The sequence below is a fragment of the Xiphophorus couchianus genome, chromosome 12 (genome assembly GCF_001444195.1).
Source record: "Xiphophorus couchianus chromosome 12, X_couchianus-1.0, whole genome shotgun sequence".
Classification (NCBI taxonomy): domain Eukaryota; kingdom Metazoa; phylum Chordata; class Actinopteri; order Cyprinodontiformes; family Poeciliidae; genus Xiphophorus; species Xiphophorus couchianus.
Genome location: NC_040239.1, coordinates 12,508,961 through 12,533,245, shown reverse-complemented (window position 1 = coordinate 12,533,245; position 24,285 = coordinate 12,508,961). Strand labels below are relative to the sequence as shown.

At 37.6% G+C, this 24,285-nt stretch overlaps 2 protein-coding genes across 2 annotated transcripts; one reads left to right on the top strand and one right to left on the bottom strand.

Moving 5' to 3' along the window:
• The first annotated feature begins 3,029 nt into the window (after window positions 1–3,029).
• c7a (complement component 7a) lies at window positions 3,030–10,867 on the top strand. Its single transcript, XM_028033443.1, has 18 exons — window positions 3,030–3,147; window positions 3,288–3,346; window positions 3,469–3,547; window positions 3,642–3,783; window positions 3,866–4,010; window positions 4,353–4,491; window positions 5,920–6,063; window positions 6,187–6,430; window positions 6,933–7,046; window positions 7,138–7,304; window positions 7,386–7,614; window positions 7,719–7,893; window positions 8,035–8,122; window positions 8,784–8,916; window positions 8,999–9,187; window positions 9,700–9,799; window positions 9,897–10,081; window positions 10,178–10,867. Exons 1-18 carry the CDS (start codon window positions 3,112–3,114, stop codon window positions 10,360–10,362), a joined length of 2,553 nt encoding a protein of 850 aa, XP_027889244.1. The 5' UTR covers window positions 3,030–3,111; the 3' UTR covers window positions 10,363–10,867.
• A 1,718-nt stretch (window positions 10,868–12,585) lies between these two features.
• On the bottom strand, window positions 12,586–23,858 carry rgs7bpa (regulator of G protein signaling 7 binding protein a). The gene is made up of 6 exons (XM_028035094.1): window positions 22,966–23,858; window positions 21,384–21,550; window positions 16,111–16,241; window positions 15,573–15,714; window positions 14,092–14,162; window positions 12,586–13,575 (listed from the first exon to the last, which is right to left on the bottom strand). Exons 1-6 carry the CDS (start codon window positions 23,113–23,115, stop codon window positions 13,484–13,486), a joined length of 753 nt encoding a protein of 250 aa, XP_027890895.1. The 5' UTR covers window positions 23,116–23,858; the 3' UTR covers window positions 12,586–13,483.
• Between the last annotated feature and the right edge of the window lie 427 nt (window positions 23,859–24,285).

Genomic DNA, 24,285 nt, shown 5'->3' with positions numbered 1-24,285 from the left:
TGGGAAGAATAAGTAAATTGTTTGACAGAAAAATTTCACATTGTAAAATTTAAACGTTTTCAAGTTAAAACAACTAATATTTGTATGACATGTAGGGAAAATGGTGAATGGCTTTTAACTTAATTGCTTAATTGGTAAATGGAGGGAAGGAGTATGTGATTTAAACTCACAATAAACACAGCTGTTCTATGAAGGCCTTTGTGGTTTGTTGGAGAACAATTGTGAACAACGGCAGCATGAACCAAAATAACACACTGGACAGATCACAAGGGAAGTTGTAGGGGAAATTAAAGCAAAGTTACTTTAAAAATCAATTTCAACATCTCACAGAGCATAGTGTGGCACGACTGAAAACATAAAAAAAAAAAACACCATCCATATTGTGAGAAATACCAGTGGTAACAACATGTTGTTGAGGTGCTTCTCTTTAATGGTGACACAGAAACTGGTCTGAGTTTTTTGGAAAATGGATGGAGGTAAACTAAAGGCAATACTCGAAGGCAACAGGTTAGATGGCTGTTGCTGTATGCTCTGCGTAAATGTTCACCTAATAAGACCTAATAATGAAGGTCAGAAAAGGACGATGAGGCAGAAGACTGCAGGAGAGATGTTTTGAAAAGCCAGTCTGAAAAACACAAAACTAAATCTGAACATATATAATGGATATACTGGTAATCATTAACCCAAGAGACAAAAAAAAATCAACACTATTTAAAATAGGGTTAGGGTAGACAGATCTTGTACAGTGAACATACAAATAAATTCATAGAGATATATTTCTGCACAAAAGTAGCTGAAATTTCCAAATATGAGTTTGGATCCTTGACAAGTAAAACTTCTAGGGCAGATGGCAGTCAAAGATGGCCTTCTGCATATCATAAACCCACAGAGAAAGGACTAATGGAGGGCATGCTCTGGTGGCCTCTTGTCTGAACTGTTGGAAGTGCTGTTCCAGCTGGAGGCTTTGGAAATTAGCCTGCTGTTGTACATTTGCTAAGTCATGCAGCACTTGGAGGGAGTGGGGTGATATTAGAAATAAAGGAATCATTTTTGCAATAAATATTTCAGTAGATGGAGAGAATACCCATGACTCTGGATATGATGGTCTTGAATTTTCACCATGACCTGCATCAATTTTAACACACTAAAAACCAAGAACCTTTAAGAATTTTTGTGTTTTCATGTTTCTTGTACACACCTAAATCTGACACAAAAGTGATATCTGGCTGTGTGTCACTGCAATAGACAATGGAGCAGTGACAGATATTGCATGAAATTTATCAAACACATGAAAGTATTTTAGAACCCAAAGGTTATTTGCATAAAGCCAACAAGAATCGTTAAAGTAGATAATGTCCCAAATAGATAATCTTATGTAGAGACATATTTTTCATAAAATTTCCGATATTAGCCCCATTTGTGAATATCTTCAGATAAAAAGCAATCAATTTCTCATGTGCTGTAAAACATTGGTAAATCTGCATCACTAATTTTAGATAAATAGTATACAGTATAACCCTAAAATCCTTGTGTGGAAAATAAAAAACTTCCATGTGTGCCCAATGCATTTGTTTTAATCTCTTTCCTTATTTTTCTCTTCTATTTGAGTATTGAAATTGTATATCTAAATTGTAAACAAAACTCTGTCAACAGTGTACAGTTTATGAGATTTTGCAGCACATTTTTATCACCAAGCTTTACATTAATAATAATATGACATCCTAAAATTGAAAGCGTGAAAAATGGCTCTGAGAGTTACTTGTCAAAATGATGAGCAGCCAAAATAAATGCCAGACAAGACAACCTCACTGAAGAAAAAGAAATAATATAAAAATCCATTTAGGTCTGAGTATTGCCAGCTAGTGTGTGATGAATATGCACAGCATGTCACCATGACTGCACAAATATAGCCATATTTAGAGAGTCCTGAGGATAATACAGACAAATATGGCAAACAGACCAAGCTGGACTAAAAAAATACCACTGGTAGTCACATAATTAAGCATTTATCTTTTATTATTTATCATTTATAAACCTCAACAGTCTGGTTAAGCTAATTGTATGGGTCTTTTTTTTTTTGGAGTTATGTAAAATACAGAAAGGTTTTTGTTTAGCAGTGCAAGTTATTTTTAACCGCGGAAAAGAAAAGCATTTCAGACCTCTGTTGCCCTCCAGTGTTTGTTAAATTAAATCGCAACTAATAATAATATTTATCAATACAGTATTTGCAAGTTATAGTTTCTTCAAAAATATATAAATAATTAAAATGCCAAATTTAATTTAAAATAACTGCAACAAAAAAAAATCTGCAATAAAACAATAACATACAAAACATTAACCTAACTTATGGTAAAGATAATTGCTGACACACTAACATTCTTCAGCTTTGACTGGTTCATTTAGCAGCCAAGAGTCAAAACAATTATTTTAGAGCTTCCAGAAGTTCCAGAATTGTTGCCGGTGGGATTAAACGGGTTGTTCCAAGCACCCAAAATTCTGAGTAATAGAAAAAAAAAGGATTACATGTGAATAACATCCTAGAGAGCTATTGTACTTTATAATTCAAAAAGCTGTAGTGAACTGTAGCCCTAACAAAAAGTGTGAAGAGACAAGTAGCTGTTTTTCAGCTGTTATTCAGTTTAAGTGGTGCTCAGTTTGAAGAGTCAAAAACTCTTTTCAAATTTTAACCCCATCAAACACTGAGGGATGATTACCTATGGACTATTTAGAGCTACTAAGGAAACAAATCTTTCTTCAGGCAGCTATTTTATTTTTTAAAGTCATTGCATGTAAAGTGGAAAGTTAAAATAAACACTGGTTTTCTAGAGACCCTGAAAGAACATAGAGAACTTCATTTAAACAACTCCACGTTTCAGTAGTGAGATAATGTTACTGAGTAAACTCGGGATTTGGAAGGAATCTTTGCACAAGCTTTTTGGCTGGAGACTTTTTTTCATCAAATCCAAAGAAGCACACACATTCTTCAGAAACAATCCTTCCCCCTTTCTTCCACCCCCACATACTCTGCCTTATGAAATATACTGAATTCCATGGGGCATCTTCCCGGCAATGACACTCCCCTTAAATATACTTGTGTGAAAGCCTGCACACATGCCTCCTGTTTGCTCAGCTTCGAACATCATGAAGGCAAGTATGACTACAATTTGTAGTTCTTAATAGCAGTTCTTGATAAGCACAGATGTTTAGCATTTGAATGTGATCTTAACAAGAATGTGTATTCTTTTCATTTTTGTTTTTTATGATTGTCGTTTCTCTTCTCTTGTTAGTATATTGTGCAACTCTGTGCAACAGTTTCGCTGCTGCTGACCCTGCACTCTTCCAAAGTGTAAGTTTATTCTCCTGTTTCACTACAAATCCATGGTGATAAAAAAACAAACTTGATGTGTTGCAGTTTTTTTCACTTACCTTTAGTGTGCTGAATTACTAGATTTGAATTATTCTTTTCAGGCTCTGTGTGCAGCGTGTTCATTGCCAGTGGGGGCCTTTTGGAAGCTGGTCAGCTTGTGATCCCTGCACCAAATTGCAGGTTTGGAGAAGTTTTAAATACTTTTGCTAATTTGGTTCCCCATCTGGAAAGGGCTGTAACTTATAAAGCTGATTTTTGTCATTTCACATTATAGACAAGAAGCCGAGCCATGGCTGTTTATGCTCAGTTTGACGGGAACCCCTGTGATGGTGGCCGCACTGAGACCAGAGCCTGTGAAACCACACAAGCCTGTCCATTGGAAGATGGATGCGGAGACAGATTTCGTTGTCAATCAGGTTGCAAATAAACTTTACTTTATAAAGTCAAACAAAACAAAATACATTACCCCTAAATATCAGTTTCTTTGTTGATCTGCAGGGAAGTGCATTAGCAAGTCTTTGTTGTGTAACGGAGATCAGGACTGTGAAGAAGATGGACTAGATGAGCAGAACTGTCCGGTTCAAAAGTTCATTACATGTGAACATACAGTTCCCCCTCCTCAAGTAGAGCTACTTGGGAATGGGTCAGTGACAAACCGTTGCAGAGAAACATTTGCGTTTAACCATCTGAAAAAGCACATCATGCCTATGCATTCCCATCCTGTGTCCTTTTGGACATTTTGCCACTTTATAACCACAAACTTCAGGATTTTATGCGATAGACTAATACAGAGTAGAGCATTGCTGTGAAATTGAAAGGAAATTATACTTGGCTTACAAAACCATTTACCAATACAATCTTTAAAAAGTGTATCATGTATGTGCATTAAGTTGCACTTACACTAATATTCCTAAATAAAATCCAGTTCCACAAATTGCCTTTGAACATCAGAATATATACAGTATGTATGTTTTTTTCCCTGTAGGTTTGATGTGGTATCTGGAAAGAGCAGAGGAAGTGTCATCAACACTAGGAGCTTTGGGGGCCAGTGTCGATCCGCCTTTAGTGATGTCCACAAAAACATTTATCGGCTTCCCCTCAGCACTATTCAGTACAACTTCCTGGTTAGTAGAAGAATCAGGGCCTTGGTTGGGACGATGGTGGCATTGGTGGTAGGAGTTTGTTCCGCAATTGGTGGATTGCCGCCTGTTCATTTCCAACTTTGTCTGCCTCCTGTAGTGATGCCATAATCAGTGTGTGGATGAATGACTGAATGTAGTGTGAAGTGCTTGATAAACGCTATACAAGTACAAACCATTTACCTTTGAACTCGGTCTCTTTCACTCGTTGTGTATCACTGATTAGTGCTCAATGAGTAAAGTCTGGCGTCTTGTAAAAGATTCAGAGCAAAAATGATTGATAATTGAGTTTCTCTCATTCTTTCACTTTAGCTCAGATGGAATTTTATACCAACATGGCTCTTTTCTGGAATATCTTTTGAACAGCTTTATTATCCTTTCTTCTGTTGTGTTGTACAACTACTCCCTTCAGTTTGCAGTTCTTTGCAGACCTCACTTCCATAAACAAAACATATAGATCCAGATAACTTAAACTAATATTCAGATTTCTTTAAGCGGGTTTATGTGGACTTATTTGAAGCAGTCATGATCTTAAAAAGTAGATTTTTTTGCTGAATAACCACAACTTGAAGAAACATAGATTTGCAACATAATGGAGCAAATAATAATAATAATAATAATAATAATAATAATAATAATAATTTGAATTTAACTCATACAGTGTATATATAGTAGTAGCAGTCAGCAGGCTACACCAGTCTTTATACTCCAACTGGCCAAGTGGTGGTGTGGCCAGTGGTGTACAATTTAAAAGACCAAACGAATATCAACAAGAAGAACAGCAGAGAACCAAAGAGATGTGAATATGCAGGCAAAAGTGAGGTGACAAATGCTAAACAGTGATTTACTTAATATGCTCATTCACAGGTGTCAAACTTCAGTCCTCGAGGGCCAGTGTCCTGCGACTTTTGAATGGGTTTCTGCTGCAACACACCTGAATCAAATAATTAGGTCATTTTTGTTTAATTTCTGAGGAGGAAACTTGATTCAGTGTTGGACCAGTGACTCCACTGTGCTAAATGATTCACTTAATTCCACAAAACAACTGATGAATAAGAACCTACTCAAATTATAATTCTATTTTGCGCAGAATTAACAGTTTCAGTTCTAACTGAGAATTAGTTTTTTAAGGGTGAACTTTATTTACAATAGTTTTAAAATTAGAAATCTAAGTGGTTTGCCTGATTCTTTGGTTAGGACGAATATTTTATTTCCCCAAAAGGAGGCTGTTCAAACAGTTACCCACTTCAAGTAACACACTAACAGCCGACAGCAATATAACAGGACCATCTTTTATCTATCGCTCGAAGATTTAAACTATACAGAGGAATTTTATTTTTTATACATGTTTTTTTTTCTCAAATATTTGTTTATCTTGATATGGAAACATTATTAATCCTGTTATTTTCTCAGGTTACAGTCCTAAAGGATTTCAGTGATGAGATGTTTACCAGCCAATGGCACTATGCAAAAGATATTGTCAACAGAGAGACAGTAACCGGGACAACAAAAGGACATCGTAATTATGACTTCCATGATAAACATGACACGTCTCAAGTATGTTGTATTCACATTTTTGCTCTTCAACAGAAAATATTGTTGAAAACTCTTTTTAAAAACAACAACTAAACCCATAATTAAAAATTATGTTCATTAAATGACATTTTTCCTTCTCTATAGACTAAAAGGATTGTGGTGTTAAAGAATGAGATAGAAGTAGCTCAGTTCCAAAGCAACTCTCCTAAGTACCTTCCAATATCAGAGGAGTTTTGGAAGGCCCTGGCCAAGCTCCCCTCTGTTTATGACTACTCAGCCTACAGGAAGATTTTGGAGAGGTTTGGAACACACTACGTATCTGAGGGAAGCATGGGGGGCTCCTTGAACTCCATCGTTTCAATCAGTGAAGAAACTGAAAAGCGCATCAGTAAGGATTTTCAAATTTCATAAAAAAAGTTTAATAAACATATATCATTTTTCTCTGAAACCAGTTAAAAGTATGTTAACGGACATTTTGCTTTGTGGTAATTTTACGGCAGGGTTGAAACACTTGCAATTTGTTTAGGTGACTAAGTTGGTTTATATTGACTTTTGGTCTGAAGTAATCACACTTTATCTGATCACTCATTACAGTGAGCTTTAAGTGACATCCTATTATTAATCTGTGGGGTTTATTATGATGTCCACTATGGATCTATAACAACTTCAATTCTTTAGGCATAATTTTTTTTCAAGCCCTTTTCTAATTTTCATTTGCTATGTTCTTCTGAAGCAAATTAAGTTAAGTAGTCTGTCATGAATCTTTGCAGAAATTGGACTGAAAAAAATTGTAAATTAGTGCAAAAATAAACTTTTTGGAAAAAATTAGATTTAGTTTAAATTACCACAAAGGTAATTTGCATTTCCCTCTCTTTTCATCTGTTTTAAAGAGAGTCAGAGCTTCGACAATCACGAATGTGAAAGGAAAAAACGCTGGATTCTGTTCTTCCCTATCACAAGAGTGGTTTGCACAACCGCTAGAGATTCAAGCACATGGCACAGTGGTAAAACTTTTGTTAATTTTTCCAGCTCATAAAGAAATCTAAATATGCTAGATATTGCCTTTTTCTTATCCATAAAGGTGTTTTGAAACAGGTGCCAGCAGAGCTGACAATAACGCAAAAGTGGAGGTGCTGGGAGGAGGTCTATCACATATTGCAGCATTAGAGAAAATTCAACTTGATGATGCAGACAAGAACTGGGAATTGTACTCAAATTGGGCTGACTCTATCAGGTCATTCCCTGCGGTCATAAAGCAAAAGGTGAAGAAAACAATGTCCTACCTTATTTAAATAAAGGACTTTTCTCTTTAGTTTGACCCTCTAACTCTTTTGTTTTGATAGCTTCGACCTCTTTCAGAACTGGTTAAGGAAGTTCAGTGTCCTGGAGTTAAGAGACTCTTCCTCCGGAAAGCCATAGAACAATACCTGTATGAGAGCCATCCCTGCCACTGCCAGTCCTGCAGAAATAATGGCCTGGCTGTCATGGATGGAGACAAATGCAAATGCATCTGCAAAACTGGCACATCAGGGCTGGCTTGTGAGCAAGGAGTTGAGGCAGAGGGCCAACCAGGTAACTGTTTGATTTTCATACAATTTAATTTACTATTTTACAATTGCTTCTAAAATGAAATACTATGAATGCTTTTATTTTTCTCTTGCACCCCTTAAATGAAGGTGTGATCCATGGTAGTTGGTCCTGTTGGTCTGCCTGGTCTTTGTGTTCTGGGGGTCGAAGTTCGCGTAGTCGCTCTTGCTCTAACCCTTCCCCTCAGAACGGCGGACATCACTGTACCGGAGAACCAACTGAGACTGCTGGCTGCGAAGATCAAGAGGTCCTGCAGTACTTAAGGTCAGAGCTAGTTGCAATGTGATATATGAATTCATGTATTTGTAGACATTCATTAAGTGATTGTAATAAGCGAACCTTTTAGGGAGACAATATTTTTTTGAAAGCCCACTAATACAACTTTTTATTTTAACATTTCCACAGAACCATGGAGCCTCAGTGCTTTGATCAAACTCTCCCAGAACTTCAGAAGTGTTTGACTCCACCCAATTTGATCAACGGCTACATCCTGGTAAAGATGAAGCTAAATTATTGTACAATGCGGATCAAAGGAAAAGTGGAACTTGAACAAAACTCATAGTGCTATTTACATCGAGCCTAACCCTTAACCTACTGAGTCCAAGTTGGATGCTTCATTGAACCAATGTGTTGGCTTGAAAACTATTTCATTACAGTTCAGGAAAATTCAATCTGTATTACAACTCCCTCTGGAGTGTGCTCCCTCCTTTTTTTTTTTTTTTTGATTGAAACAAATATTTTGGCCCAACTGGAGTCTCTGCAGGACAGCATCTGTTAGCTGCTCCAACATGACCAGAATTGTCAGGTCTGACTGATAGTTTCCATCCCAAACAGAAAGTAAAACCTGCCCAACTCCAAAAGAAAAAAAGAACAACTTTAATATCTCAACCTCAAATAGAACTCACCAGATATACTGTAGTTATATATATATAAGTCAAGTCAGGTTTACTTGTATGGCACACTTCAGCAACAAGGTACTTCTAAGTGTTTTGCACAATAAAAACATTACACCTGCAGTAACCAATTATATGTAATCAGGAAATATGTGATAAATTTAGCTATACTCAGTATTGTGGACACTGAAACAATTTTTGAAAATGGAAACATAAAGATTTTTTTTTTAATATAGCCATTTCTCCAACCACATTGCACAGGATCCCAAGGACAACTACTATGTGGGTAACAGAGTGGAATATAGCTGCACTGCCGGATTTTATCTTGTTGGTAACAGCATCCTACAATGCAATGCTGATCAAACCTGGTCCGCAAACCCTGGGCTCTGCGCAGGTAGCTATATCTGTAATAAATGTGAACTACAATATCATAGTTAACTGTTTTATGAACTCCATGTTTGTTTTTCCCCTCCTAGTTTCAGTGTGTAAGCTTCCTCCGCTCGCTGCGGATGTCATAGCATCTCCTTTACAGGAGGCTTATCATCTGGGAGATTCCGTTAGCTTGTCCTGTCCACAGGGTCGTTCATTAGATGGTGAAGCTACGGCTACTTGTGATTCCAGTTTGAATTTTTCTCCAGACCCAGCTCAAACCAGGTGCATCCAAGGTATTGTTGTCCCCCTATTTTATCTCATCTCTGCATACAACTGTTGTCCAGGTTCTTCATCAGTCGAAGCTCTATGGGCTTTATGTGATGAAAAAGCCACTATTAAAGAAAACTCATATCAAGGCTCAAATAGAGTTTGCCAAAAGGCATGTGGAGACTCCATGGTCAAGTGGAAGAAAGTTCTTTACTCTGAGGAGACCAAAATGAAGGTCTTTGGCCATCAGACCAGACAAGAAGATATGTTTGCAGACTACAAACATGGCACATTACAACAAATACGTCCTAACCACAATGAAGCATGATGATAGCAAAATCATGTTGTGGGGATGCTTTGGAGCAAAAAGCAATAAGAGAGCTAAAACAGCCAATAGGGTGAATACCTTTTATTGGCAATGTATTCAAAACGATGGCAGATTGCCGAGACATGATACTTTACTACAATTTAGAGTACAGTAGTGCTTTTAACTTATTTTTGTTCTTGACTGTTAATGGAAAAAAAATGTATCCCGCAGTTGAAAGAAGCCAGAAGCCCACTGCTTCCCCAGCACAATGCAAACAATGGCAGAAGCCATTTAGAGGAAAATGTGTCTGCAAAATGCCTCCTGAGTGCAGGTATATTTGCTGATCTGACCACCATTGTGATCATCTAGCATTTTGCCTGCTAGTTGGTTTAATTTGATGTATATTATTTTTCTTCATTTTTTATCAGTTCTTCGCTGGAGGTGTGTGCCGTAAATCCAATAAATGGACAGTTTGTTCTCTTGACTGTGTGCAAGATTCAGGCAATCAAATGTATCGGGAAAAACCTTGAGATAGCAGACGACAGCAACTGCAAGTGGCCACAGCGCAGCACCACAGACTGCACCAGATGTCACATGTGGGAAAACTGTGATGGTGAGATCATAGAAGCTCACAAACAATTGAAAATCATCTCTGGTATTTTTAGGTGTTCATCAGTCATCCCTTTTTACTCTCACACCATTTTGTCAGCCCAAACCAATCAGTGTCGCTGTAAAGACTCTGCAGACTGCTTTAATCCAGAAGAAAGTGTGTGCATCCGTGTTGGTGAGGATGCAACGGCTGCACCACAAACCATGAGCGAGTGTGAAGCAGGACTTCGACGATGCAAAGGGGAGAAGGTGACTGTTGTCAGTATCCAACCATGTGCTTCCTAATACCTCCCACTCATGCTATTGTTTATCTGCTTTGTGCTTCAGCAGCATTTGACCAGTTGCATACTGTTTAAGTGTTGGCTCAGACAAAAATGTATTCATTTCCTTTTATGTATTGATGAAAATACAATCGTTTCAACAAGCCAAATGCATGAAATTGCTCCTGACCATCCATCCATCCATGCATCACTATAACTGCTCATTATAACTAAATAGATGGATGGATGATCCACACGATGGATCGACCAATGCATCATGTGCTTAATCTGGGATCAGGTTATGGGGGCAGCAGCCTAAGCAGAAGCGCAGATGTTTCTGTTTAAATATTACACATCGGTGGTCACACAGCATGTGTTTCTTTTCCTCATAAATGCCTTTTGGACATACCAAGATGCTGCATGTAGCAAGTTTATAAACATCGCAAACGCTTAAAGGGTCAGAGGGAAAACTGACAACTGTACGTTGTTCTATTTCCTTTTTTATTTTGTTCAATAAACTATTTCACTTACATTGTTTAAAGTGCTTTTAATTCCCAGTCATGAAGCATTTTTTGTGTATGGTTTATTCCTCACTAATTGACACTTTTAAAAACTCCTAATCAGAATGCAGTAAGCAGCTACTCTGGATACAGTGGCAATATTGCATTTTGAACTGCATGCTTTGTAGACACAACTGACTGTCATATGAAATTTAAGTTCTTTACCTGAGACAAGAAAATTTAAAAAATGTTCCTTAAAATGATCATGTAAATTCTACTGTTAGAATTTAAAACTGAAATATATTTTAAGAGATTTACTCACTATAACTGACAGTATAGAAGCTCCCTGCTGGCAGAACACACTCCTGCTGGCAGTCTATTCCTTCCACTGGCTCGCTGCCTTCTCATACTGTGAGCCCATGTGTGTCAGTACCTGCTTGTGTCAGACTCGCATGAAAATGATGTATGCATGGAGTCATATTCAATAAATTAGAACACGTGTTTCAGTGAGGTTTGTTTGTCAGACAAGAGTTCTGCCCTCTCACATATTGTCATGTTGGATTTGAGTTTCTTCACCCACATGCAGGTTCACACAAAAGGCCGGAAGATCTTTGACTCAATGATTTAGTAACAGTAAAACTTGACAATGATATATTCCAGATTTGCCCTCTGGGATCGGGAGTGGCTGGCAGGCTTAGGTTCTGCTTGGAGAAGGGAGAAGTTAGTAGTGACCGGGTTGAGGGAATCTTGACAGGGGAATAGAGAGAAGGGCTTACTGTTTCTCAGACGGAGGTGGTGCTCAGGGAGAGGAAAGGATTCAGGTAAGTGCAGAGGCTCTGAGATGGTAGCGGGGAAACGAGCGGCAGGCTGTAGTATCCAGTTGGCGAGGAGCAGTCGCAGATGCGAGCTTGGCTGGACGTGGCTCCTGGCTTGATCCAAACAGCTCATCGGGATCTGAGAGATGGCAAAACAGGATTAACTTGACGATTCATAACAACAGCGACATGAACTTGAGGTTTGACTCTGACTAACAAGAGACCATCGAGCGATGAATGACTGCTCTTCTTAAGAGTCCACCAGCCGATTGCTGGAATCAGCTGCAGGTGCGCCAGCCTGCCAGAACTCTCCCACGAAAATCATCTATAGGAAGAGCACTCACACACAACTGAATCCTAACACATATAATCAAAGCATCAAATTAGTTTTCTCAGGAAAATAAAAAATAAATAAGTGTGTCTATATACATAGCATAGGCACTTAACTAGTCTGGGCTTCTTCTGCAAAAACTACTGCATCAAGGCAACATGGCGAGGACTTAATCTGTGGCATTGTTAAAGTATTAAGGAAGTCCAGCCTTCGGCCTATCTGCATTATTTACTTAGCTTTCTCCAGATCAGATGATGTAGACCAGCTGTGAACAAGGAACCTGAGCAAAATAAGTACAGATAGAAAAACTAAAACAATGCAAATAAGTATACATAACAAGACACAGGAATTTTCCAGTAACACAATTACACAAAAAAAATCCTAATCCTAAAATCCTAAGGCATCCGACTAATCAGTCAGATGCCATTATGTATATATCAACAGAAATGTGGAGTTACTTTTGTAGCAAAATGACATATACATCTATTCTGTTCATGTATTTGTGTTCACAATAAACCCCTTTTAGTCTTTCAATTTTGTTTCTCTGTCTCCACCATATGGACACTTTGATGTATTACTTGTAAGACAAGTGTGACACACCATTTAAGTGGTTTCAATAACAAAGTTTTATTAACAATGTAAAATGACCTATTACAGCTTTTATTTTCACATTCTCCTTTTCCATTATACCTCAGTTAGTACAAGATCCTTGCTCATTTACTACCCCAAAACAGGTTCTCTATGCTAACCAACTCCAGCGTTGAAAATAATTAAGAGCCTTGCGTATGTGTATGTACAAGTCTAACGTCTTTATAGATAGATATTGTGTGCAAAGAAGTTTTCCTTTGAATAATGTCTCATATATTCCATTTGAAGCTGGATAGTTTAAGTTGAATACAGGTTCTTGGTTTATGGAAGACTAAATTAAGTACAGTAAGAACAAAAACAGCAAGAAACAGAAAACAGAGACTGTAATACACAACAACTTTTCTGCACAAACCTGCCATCTAATATTTGACAAAGGCATCCCATTATTTCTGGGAGTGTGGCCTTTAATTCTTCAAACCGCTTTTAATCATATCACATTATTTCTGACAACACAGACATTTAAATTCCCTTTTTTGAAACATGAATCCTTACTTCACTCATTCGGTTACTGTGGTAATAACCAAACAATGACATTGTTTCATGTGAGCTCACATTCTTTTTTCTTTTTTTTTTTCAAATTAGACAAGCAGTCGATTTATTTACTAAAAAAAAAAGAAAAAGAATAAAGCTTCTGCAAAATATCTTAAAATATATGATTATGGTGTTTTATTTTTATTACATTGCAGTTACAATTCTCCTTTGTATTACAAAATAAAATTATAAAATGGGCAGCCTTTTAAAAAAAAGAGAATACATCTGAAAGTGGCAGTAGATCGGTGGGAGACACGAGTGGTGACAGACAGTGGGTGATGATGTCTTTGTTGTCACCTCCTACGTTAGAAGGTGGGGACTTTAGCTGGTTACCAGACAACAGAGCCCAAAGAAACGCCTTTTCCTCTGTTGGACAAGAGGGTAGGGAGTCAGGTTCAGCAGGCTGCTGTCATCTGGAGAAAAGAGCACACAATTATTTTTTAACAAAGGCAAAATAAATGAAAATAAACACATTCAATTGTTACCTAGACTAATTAGTTTATGGGAGATAGTCGAAGTGATCATAAATGTCTAGATATTATAACTTCAAAAAACCCAAAAGTTAAAAATTTCATTACAGTTGCATAATCTTGAAGTGGAAATATTATAATTTGTAGATTGTTATGAATCCTGAGTCCTCTTTTATGCTGTATTTTCTGAAACTTACTGTGTAGGTTCACTACAGAGTTTATGTCTGGGAACTGAGATGAGGCAGCCCACAGCATCATGGATATGCTACGGTATATTTAAACACCATATGTACAGCTTTGTATATATCTTACATATAAACCATTTGTATGCAATATAGGCAAGGAGATTCCAACTTTCTTTACCTATTGGGACTTCTGAAGATTATATGGATAGCATTTTTATTTTGCTTTTCTACTGAATAAAACTTGGTGTTAAATGAGGCATACTCTTTCCCTTACCTTGGTTCTTCAGTGGTAAAGGCATTGTCTCCCTGAGTTTACTTAGAAGGTTCTTCATATCTCTCATGTCCCTGTAAAAGTACAAAAGTTTGAGTAACTGAAATGTGGCATTTAAAATTGAGGTTGAGCGTCGTTTGAATTTGAACGATTCTGGTTCCGATTATGATTCCGGTTCCAAACTATTCTCAATTCCGATTCTATTCAGAGACAGAGTCAAAGAAGTCAACATGGTTCAAAGGAGCTACATATAACAATTTGTCTGGTTAAAATAGTCTCAACTTCTCAATTAAAATTCATTATTTTTACCTTTCATGAACTTAACTATGAATTATTTTCTTGGACTACTTCCAACTCTATAAATATCATACACATGTACTTGAATATACAGTTAATGTTTTGAATTCTTTTCACAGGGGTGCACCTTTGCAAGAGAGCTTTATTTTTAAAAAGCTGATGAAGATGCATTTACACATACAGTATGTATCTGATGCTGCAGGTTACTGAGCTCCTGCTGATGGGCTGACATGGTGCAGAAAATCAAACGAACAAAAGAGAAGAACTTAAAAACACAGAGTCCAAAACTGTGAATGGAGTCATTCGAGGCTGGGGAGTCATAGCCGGAGGAGGAAGCAGCAGTGGAGGAAGTTTGACGCAGTACCTCAAAGACAGACCACTCTATTATTCCAAACCATGTCTCCGTTATCACATTATGTTGGTCGTTCACTCTCCTTTGTACAATATATTTTGGCTGCAAATGCTGAATAGGCCAGACCGGACAGCTCTTTTATTGAAGTGAAGCCACACTCATGTTTTGTTCAATTCTCAAGGCCCAATCCAACTTAAAATAGTCTCAAGTTTTCTTCGGTTTCCTTAATTCACATTAAGCTGAGGTTTTGAACACCTACTCGAAAAAATTTGTTGGCAGAAATTGCAATTTTATTAAATTTTACAGAACATTTTAAAGAAAAGATTTCCTTTAGTTTTTATTGTGTATCTTCAGACATCTTCAGATGTCAGTTGTGGATTTGATTACATTGTTAAAATGAATAATCAATAACCATATTACACCATCGGACATGCTGTGAAAACATCTGCTGATTTCTCTATGACTATAAATGGACAAAGATTTTAGAGATAGTTTTGAAAAAAAAAATCCAATGAGCATGAACCACTTCTTTGCAGTATTATAACGAATATCCTAAAGTCCTTTTGATGAGGCTTTTCATATGGTAGACTTTATCGGCTGGCTCCTTGTGTGAAACAGATCCCCCACAAAACAACTTTATGTAATCTCTTTGAAAACCCTTTTCTCATTTACATTTAAATTAAATAGTTAAGTAAAAAAATACATGGCTGCTTTGTATATGTTTTTGAGCATTATTTCTGTACTTTTAGTGTCTAAATTTTAGGAGAGTTCTGAAGACCTGCGTAAAAAAACATAAAACGTTCAGGTTGTTCTCAGAAAACATTTTTCAACTTACTTTTCAATGTTTTCTATATCAGTGGCCACCAGCCAGCAGAGCTGAGAACAATCAGTGGGTGAAGAAGAGGTATCCTCCAGGATGGGGATGTCAGAGTCTTCAGTCTTAGTGTCGATTCCAGGAGGACAACATGAATCTTTACCTAAAGCACAAAGAAAATAAGTTTGATACGATTTATTTAATATTCAAAATGTAAAAAATCTGAAAATGAGAAAGCTGATGAAGAAAAGTTTGCAATTTGATCACTTATCATTTACCACCTTTAGCTTCTTTAGCTTCTGTTACATTAACTTAACTTCTAACTACGTTAAAGGTTAACTAACTTAACCTTTAGTTAAGTTAATGTAACATAAGCTGAAGGTGGTAATTGGTACAAACATAAATAAAGCTACAAAATTCTCTGATTTGCATACAGTCATTCATTCTGAAGTACTAAATAATATATTTGCTTCATGCTTTATGGTTAATCATTTCACGTTTTTTTAAAAACTTGCTTTAATGTTACCCATAAACTGCCATGCAGTCTATGTCCATTAACCTTTTCTGTGGAGCTGCAGGGATCCCAGCAGGCAGACAGATTTCAGCATCTCTGTGATGTACATCTCCAGACAGCACTGCAGCTGGATGAAAAGCCTGCAGATCTCAGGGTGGATTTCCCCGTCCTCTGGCCTGAAATGGCAAATAGTGAAAGCAAAAAAACATTATTGGCTACAGCTGACAGTTATGCCATTTTAAAGGTCTTAGATCAATATGTTTATGGGCACTCTATGGTATTCTGTAACATAAAGAAGTAGCAGGAAACGTCAAATGCTAAATACTGTCATATTTGGAGAACTGAAAACAGAACATGAGAACATTAAGGTGTCATTGCAAAATGAGTAGAAGTTATGCTTAAAGAATTCATGTGTCCCATATCACTCTGGATTATCAGAGTATTTATCCATCCATATGGACAGGATGTTTCTTATACATCAAAAGTTGGACAAATTTCATTTTAGAGCAGTAAATATGTTTTACAACCTAATAGTAGAGTCTAAATTAGTTCCCTGATGTTTATGCTCATCAATAGATATTGCTTTTCTCCTTTATCAGTTACTTTGTTTTTTTGTTTGTTTGTTTTTTGAAGAAAGACATTTTGCAATTTTGCACTTCAATCCATTGCTACTGATAATATGGCTGCCACTTATTTTATGTCTATCCTGTGTGTAAATGACTGTATCGTCAGCATACATTTGAACATCAACATCATTACCAAACACAGATGAGAGGTTGTTATATAAACTAAATAACAGATGCCTCAAACGTCTCCTTTTGACACCTCAGTAGTGCAATGTCCCATTAGCGGCATCATTTAGGAAGACACTGAGAACACCTATCATGGTAGGATTTTAGCAAGGCAGTGATAACTGTGAACAGTTTGAACCAGGTCAACTTAAAATATTAACTCACAGTAATATTGACACATCAATATTAACACAGTAAAAAGCTTACTGTAGATCAAAGAAGGGTGAACCTACCACTTTACCTTTTTACAAGGACAATTTCAGGAATTCCAGAAAAAAACAACATGATGTTATAGTGGAATAATCAATCCAGAAATTGAACTGAATGGGAAGAAGGTGGACTTCAGACTCAATGTATATATAAATATATTAATTGTTGGGCTACCACTTTCTCTAAAGTCTTTGAAAAAATACAAACAAAAACCCAGGAAGTATACTTATTGATCAATGATTATGAGAAGTGCCACTAGTATCCTGATGTAGCCTATGTTTCTTTTTTTGGAAACATTTTATCAACCATTATGTTGATTTGTGACTCATTAGAGCAGGGGTGTCGAACTCCAGTCCTCAAGGGCCGGTGTCCTGCAACTTTTAGATGTGCCTCTGCTGCACCACACCTGAATAGAATAATTAGGTCATTAAGGCTCTGGAGAACTGATCTACACAAGGAGGAGGTAATTAAGCAATTTCATTCCAGTGTTTTGTACTTGTGGCACATCTAAAAACTGCAGGACAGCGGCCCTCGAGGACTGGAGTTTGACACCTGTGCATTAGAGGTTCCTCTGACTCTAAGTGAATCAGAGGAACCCAAAAAGGCCCAAAGTAGTAAAAAAGTAAAACTTCTAAGTTTGATTCAGTCACCACAAAATACATGATAAAGTGATGTTTAAATCCCAATGGGGCTTTATGTGAGTTGGCCAATAATTATAACTGGGAGAGGCTATACTGTCCTTCCTACAGGTATATATTGACCCCAAATTTCTAGTTCTAAGACCTTCAAGAATTCATACAAGACCATCGCTGCATATGTGACTACTTCTATAACGTTTTAACTTTGTGTAAATCCTCATTATTCCTATAACCAGAAATAATCATTGTTCAGCATGAAATATTTTACATAGATAAGCGAGAGTTGAAAACTCTCTGTGACTTTTTCTGGGCACTTACAATTTAATTACACTGAGTTTTTCAAGCATGACCTATAGTACCAGAGGTGAGCTGGTGATCCAACACCCTGCTTTCCGGCATCTATAAAAGTTGAAACAGGGTGTTGTATAGGGTGCGTGTGCAGTCATGGTATTGTAAATATATATGTACTGGAGAAGAAACTAGTGTTAGCTGCCAGTAGTTGCATGGCCAGGGTTTGACAATAGATCCAAGGATCTTAAAGAAAAAGGTTAATGTTATCAGTAGTTAATAGCCTCTAAAAATAGTCGTGGCATCATCTCTTTTCAGAAGGTGAAGCACCAGGAAATAAAAGTTTTACTCATTTTCAAGGTTTATAGCTGAGAAATATGCCAGAAAAAAAAACATAGTTTTCTGCATTACTCAGCTAATTATTTAATTGTGAGCTTTGAGAAAATGATTATAAAAGTATGTTGATGTATTTCCTGTCTAGGAATAAAATCTTTATTCATCCATTTCCCATACCTGCTATCTCCTGCGGTCAATGGACAAGAAGTGGGGAAGAAACTGGACAGGATGCAAGTCTATCACAGGTCAGCCAATCATGCATGCACACTCACTCCTAAGGGCAAGCTAGAGGTGCCAATAATTTTAACATGCACATTATCTTCCTATTTGAAGCAACTGGACTCTCTTGAGAATATTCATGTTTGCATGCACAAATGTCTCAGAAAAATGTTTTTATCGACTACCTTCCTGCAACAAATCAGCTCCAGTAGTCCTGATTTAAAATATCCAGGTGATATTAAACCAAGATTAGTAATAATTAATGGCTAAATATGTGAGTATTTGTAAAGTAAAAGCACCAAACAGTGAATGAAAAGTTTTATAAATGTTGAAAGATGAGAAATGCAATGATCTAAGAATCAAACAAGCTAAATTTATATTTCTCTAGTAAAATGCTAATTATAGTGAAAGCTCATTAAGGGATTTTACAGACTTAATAGTCTGCCAATCACAGGCAGGCAAGGATATGGGCTGTATTAGATCAATAAACTTAATACTGGGGTCTTTCCAACATTCAATGGGCATTGGCAACGACATTGAACTACAGACATCCTCCAAATCTCTCTCCTCTCACCCACCACTGGCTGCAATTTTCCAATTGTTGTTTAAGTAAGTTTGATGGTGCCAAGGCATCTGGCATCTTACCCCTCAGAGGATCTTAAAATCCCCTCATCCACTGGCACAAGTATTGAAGGAAACCTCTCGTCAAACTAGGCCTTTTCAGCTTTCTGTTACCACTATTTATCTAGATTTATTTTAAAGTGTACATTTATAATGAAACTGTACTCTGAGTCAAGAAAGAGGAAACTAATTTAAACTCTAACCACTTAGCATTGATGTTTCCTTTATTGCATCCACGATATTGTTAGAAAAAAAAAAAAAAAAAAAAGTATTGTATTATAATGACCACTTAGGAGCGAGAAAAATAAGCAAAGCCGTGATACAGAAATCACAGAACAAAGAAACAACCTATAAAATTAAGTCAGAACTAAGCATACAATGTATTAAAAGCATGGGAAAAAATCATCGGATTTATACCATTGATAATATCTTCTCAAATATTCATCCGGGGAAGCATCCCACTGCCACTCCACTTTGTGCATTAGCCACAGCTAAATGAAAATGATCGGTTACACCATGGTGTGGTGATCGTTTCCTGGAAAAGCTCTTCCGCTTGCAAATTACAGATGATTTTTAAAAGCTGATCTCATGTTCTGTTTTCCCCTCAAACTCAGTATGTTTAATGGAGTGGGCTAATGCTTGCATGTTTATAGAGCAGAGGCGGCTCAAGATTGTCCTGGGTCCTGACCAGAATTTGAGTCAGGGCCTCATTTCCACTAAAGCCCATCATCCACCAGACACCACAGGAGCAATGCATTTTTGTTTTAGTTTTTACAAGCTTGATTATTTCTGTGTTGGAAGAAAAATTTACTTTATAACAGAATGATTTTGTTTGCTTCTAAATTGCTCACTTAGGTCAGTGCTTAGAATTTAAATTTGAAAAATATTGTTAAACATTAAGGGCTAATAACTGATCAGGATTTTACAATTGAAAATTTAAATAGACTCTGTGGTCCGGACAAACTTTCTTCAGTTTTGTCTTCTGGACAAAGTTAAGTCTTTTTTTCAAATCAAGCCTTTCAGGCTTTTATTTGCCCCAGACTCAACAACGTAGTGCTGTGTATGTTGGTGCCTTCCAGTTTAGCCTAAATTATCTTCATCTTGTCCAAAATGCAACCACCCATCTTTTAGCTAAGACGTCCTCACGTGTGTATGTTATTACTATTTTTTATTCTTTACACGGGTGTCGTATTAATTTTACAATTGATATTAAACTAAGAATTTTTTTTAAAATCTATTAATGACCTCAGACCTTATTTAACTGGACTTTTGAGTGTTTGTTTGAGTGGCAGATCCTTTGGGTCATTCAAACATCTTTTGTTGGATGTTCCAAGGACTATGGGCACCCATGATCAGAAATTAACTTTCTTTGGATTTTTGTGCTATCACTGAACCAGGGCTTTTCAAAAGCTAATTAAAGATACATTCACTCAGATAGGCTATTAAGCACAAACCTTTTAAACATTTTGCTTTTTTGTGTTATCTTTTTAAACATTATTAATTTATCATTATGCTTAATTGGATGTTTACAGCCCTTCATAAACCAATCAATGAAATAATTACAGTATATATGTTTTTTTTAACTGCAAATATTTTTCATCTTACTGTTATTGTGGTCTAAAGTAGAAGTCCCCAACCCTGATCCTCAGTCTTGCATGTTTTGATGTTTTTGTTGCTGCACACCTAGCTTACATGAATGGGTGATTAACAATTTGAAAAACACTTTTGTATGGAAAACAGAAACAGTCATAGTGCGTAAAATAAAGAAGGTTCTTCTCTTATGTACGTTAAGGTAGCACAGTTTTAAAAATACAATTTGCAAACTACAAACAGCATTTCTCTTAGCTGGCAACTACAGGCTCTAACAAAGTTTTAATAAGTATTCTAAAATTTTTATCCTGACATTTTTAAACTGCTTTATATGTGTGTTTAGTTATTAAAAAACATGGCAATAAATTCGATGTTTTCATATCTGTAGTCAGTATGAGATGTCTAGCACATGTACTGGCCAGAGGGACCAAAAGCAGCTGCTTATTCAGCTATGCCTTGTCCTGTCTCTGTTACAGGGGTTGAGGTAAACAAAACAAGCCAGCCAACAATCTTGATGCTTATGCAAACAAGGGGTTTGCTTTGAAGAAAAAAAGTAAACCACTTTCCAAATTCTGACAGTGTGGCACATTGTGATAGTTTTCAGCACCATGGACAGCAAACTCACCCTGAAATCAATGAGAGACTCTGGTGTGCCGCCCTTGCCATTTCGCAGCCTTTGGTTCGGGTCTTCAGCATGTCGGCCCGCAAAGTAGGACAGTCAACAGTGATTTCACCGATGGAGATGACCAGCTCACGGTACAAAGCCACAAGTGTGTTGAATTCTTGGACGATCTGAGTTAAATTGAGACAAAAAGGATCACAAAAATTAATTTGAGCTTCAAGTGACACATTAAACAGCAGCACATCAGAATGAATGGTGACAGAAAATTACAATTACAGGCAGCCACCTCACATCTCCAACCCTAAAATGGATAGACGAGTATATGCTATGGATGGATGGTTATTTTATAAATTTCCAACAGAAGTTTTAAAAAGCAAGTTTAAGTTTGCGTGTTTTGAATTGGTGGATTTTCATTCAAATATGCAAAGATTTGGAACATATGACATTATGGCCCCACATCTAACCATACGCTTCACCTCAAGCACAGATGTAAAACGACAGCATATAAAACAAATGCTCCACTGCTCCTTCTTTAGATAAATATCTATTTTCATGACCATGTTACAGCACTACATTCAGGTCTGGCATAGTTACTACAAGATTTTGGTCCTTTTTTTTTTACATGGGTGCAGACATGCTAGGAAATTATATTGTGATTTAAAAAACTTTCAACAAGAGGTTATTTCAGAAAAACTCTGTTTTGTTGTTTGCTTGTTTGTTGTTTGTTTGGATAATATAAACCTTGGAGGTGATGTGTTCCTTACTATTAATCTGAAATCTGGATGAATACTATAAAATTGTGGGAGTGGGGCAGCAAAACTGACTCATAGACCAGCACCTCCTTGAGAAAACTTATGCTCCTGTCCTGTCACTGCAGCAGAAAAGTCTGAGATGTTAAACATGAGAAGCGGTGGAAAACGAAGATTACCTAAACCCAGCAAGGGGAGCTGCAGTATGCAAACGAAAAATGTGCAGACTTGAACATCTGCAGTTACAAAGTCAGGAAAACGTGACTGAAGATTTGTGAAGCATCGCCATTAGAACAGCCTATATAGACAAGAGTTAGTGCACCCATATATAATTTTTTTTTGGGGGGGGACTCATGTTTTATTTAATTTCTTTGCCTGGAGAAATAAGATTGTGAGCGTATTGGGGCACAGGTATTTTTGCTCGTGTTGTACATCCTGCCTGAAAACGAGAAGACTGCATGACGATCAGTGATGTTTGGCAAAGGCTTGATCATTTCTGTTAAAACACAAGACAGATGTGCCATGATTATGAACATCTGCACATATGTTCATGTAATTCTATCCTTTCTTTAAAAATCTCAGCAAATCAGCCCCAAATCATAAGCACCTATCTCTTTTCCACACTCTAAATGCAAATCACACAGTCCGTCTGCACGCCGAGGTGTTCTGTTTGGCTTAAGTGTAAATGCATACGGCTATTTTTAGGCAGACCTGGGTAAAGTCACTCATTTTTGCGTGCTAGATGCGCAGGATATTCAATTGTCAAACAGCAAAAGAAATCTTGGCACTCTTTTTATCAGAGGCGCCTTGCAGACACAGACGTGCCGCAGACCTACCATTCTGCAGTCGGCCACAGCGCGCTGGGCTTTGCGGGTACTCTCGGTGCTCTCCCTCCGCTGCGGGTCTCGGTTCGGAGGCTTGCCGATCTGGAAGATGTTCCCGGTGGATCTGGGGCGGTTTTTGCGCCCATTCGATGCAGAACTCATGCATACACATCCACGATTAAAACAGCCCCAAAACGGAACGATTCTATCCGACTCCAGCCACAAATATTTCTAATGATAAAAACTCCTCCACCGCTGTCCTCCTTCTACCTCACCACCCTGCACCCTTTACCGTTCACCTTCGACAACTGAAGCTCGATCTATTCTTATTGCTCTTTGTCGCTACCTTAATTTATTGTAGGAGAGGGAGGGGAAAAAATCCCAGACGAGCCTAAGGGCGCAGGAAAAGTAGAGGATGAGCGCCTGTGGCTCCTCTCCGCATTGCCTTGACTGCGTCGGGGCTCAAGTCACCTTCACTCCCGCGCCGCTATAAAGGTGTACAACGAGGACTCTTCACACCCGGCTAGGAGTCCAGTTTGCAGAAGCGTCCTTTCTGACGCACAGATGTCAGATCGCATTCACGGATGGTCTCCAAATGCAACCATTTTTTATGATTGCGCGTTTCCATCAAGCACCGGGCGATTAAAAATATTTTCTTCTGTTCTATGCGGACCAAATAACGCCGTCTGAGTGCGCTGAGAATAGAAGTCGCAGCCTACACTTTGAGCTTCTGTGTAGGAGAAAATATGAAACTGATCCCTGGCGTCGGAGTTCCAGTCCGGCTCTGAGTGTCTTTTTTCTTCTTCTTCTTTGAGTGCTTCCTGCCAGTCGGGCGGGCCTATCTCTAACCTTGGAAAGGCACAACGAAGATGAGTACTTCCTACAGGCCTGACGTGGCTCTGTGGTTGGCAACACTGCGCACCCGTGGGACGGGAATACTAATAGGGCCCTTTAACCAGACTCTAGTAAACCTTGAAAATGAAGATTATTGTCCAATCAAAAATGCTGCGAGCTATGTGAGGACTGAACTTGGTCACTTTAAACTTTTAAACTGAGCCGAAATGTACTTTTTGTGCTGTGATCTACAGGTGCAACTCTGTAATTTGGAACAACATCAAAGATGATATAACATAGAGTTACGCCCTCCATAGGGAGGGCAGGGAACAGATGTAGATTGCTGCACAGACTGATCGCTCACAGGTTGCTTTATCCGGAAACATTAATAGAAGGTTGAGTGGAAGGAAAAAGGGTAATGAAAATGTGCAGAAACAACAGGAGTAATAAAAAAATCTACAAAATTATGGTGACATAAAACCCATACATTATCTTTAC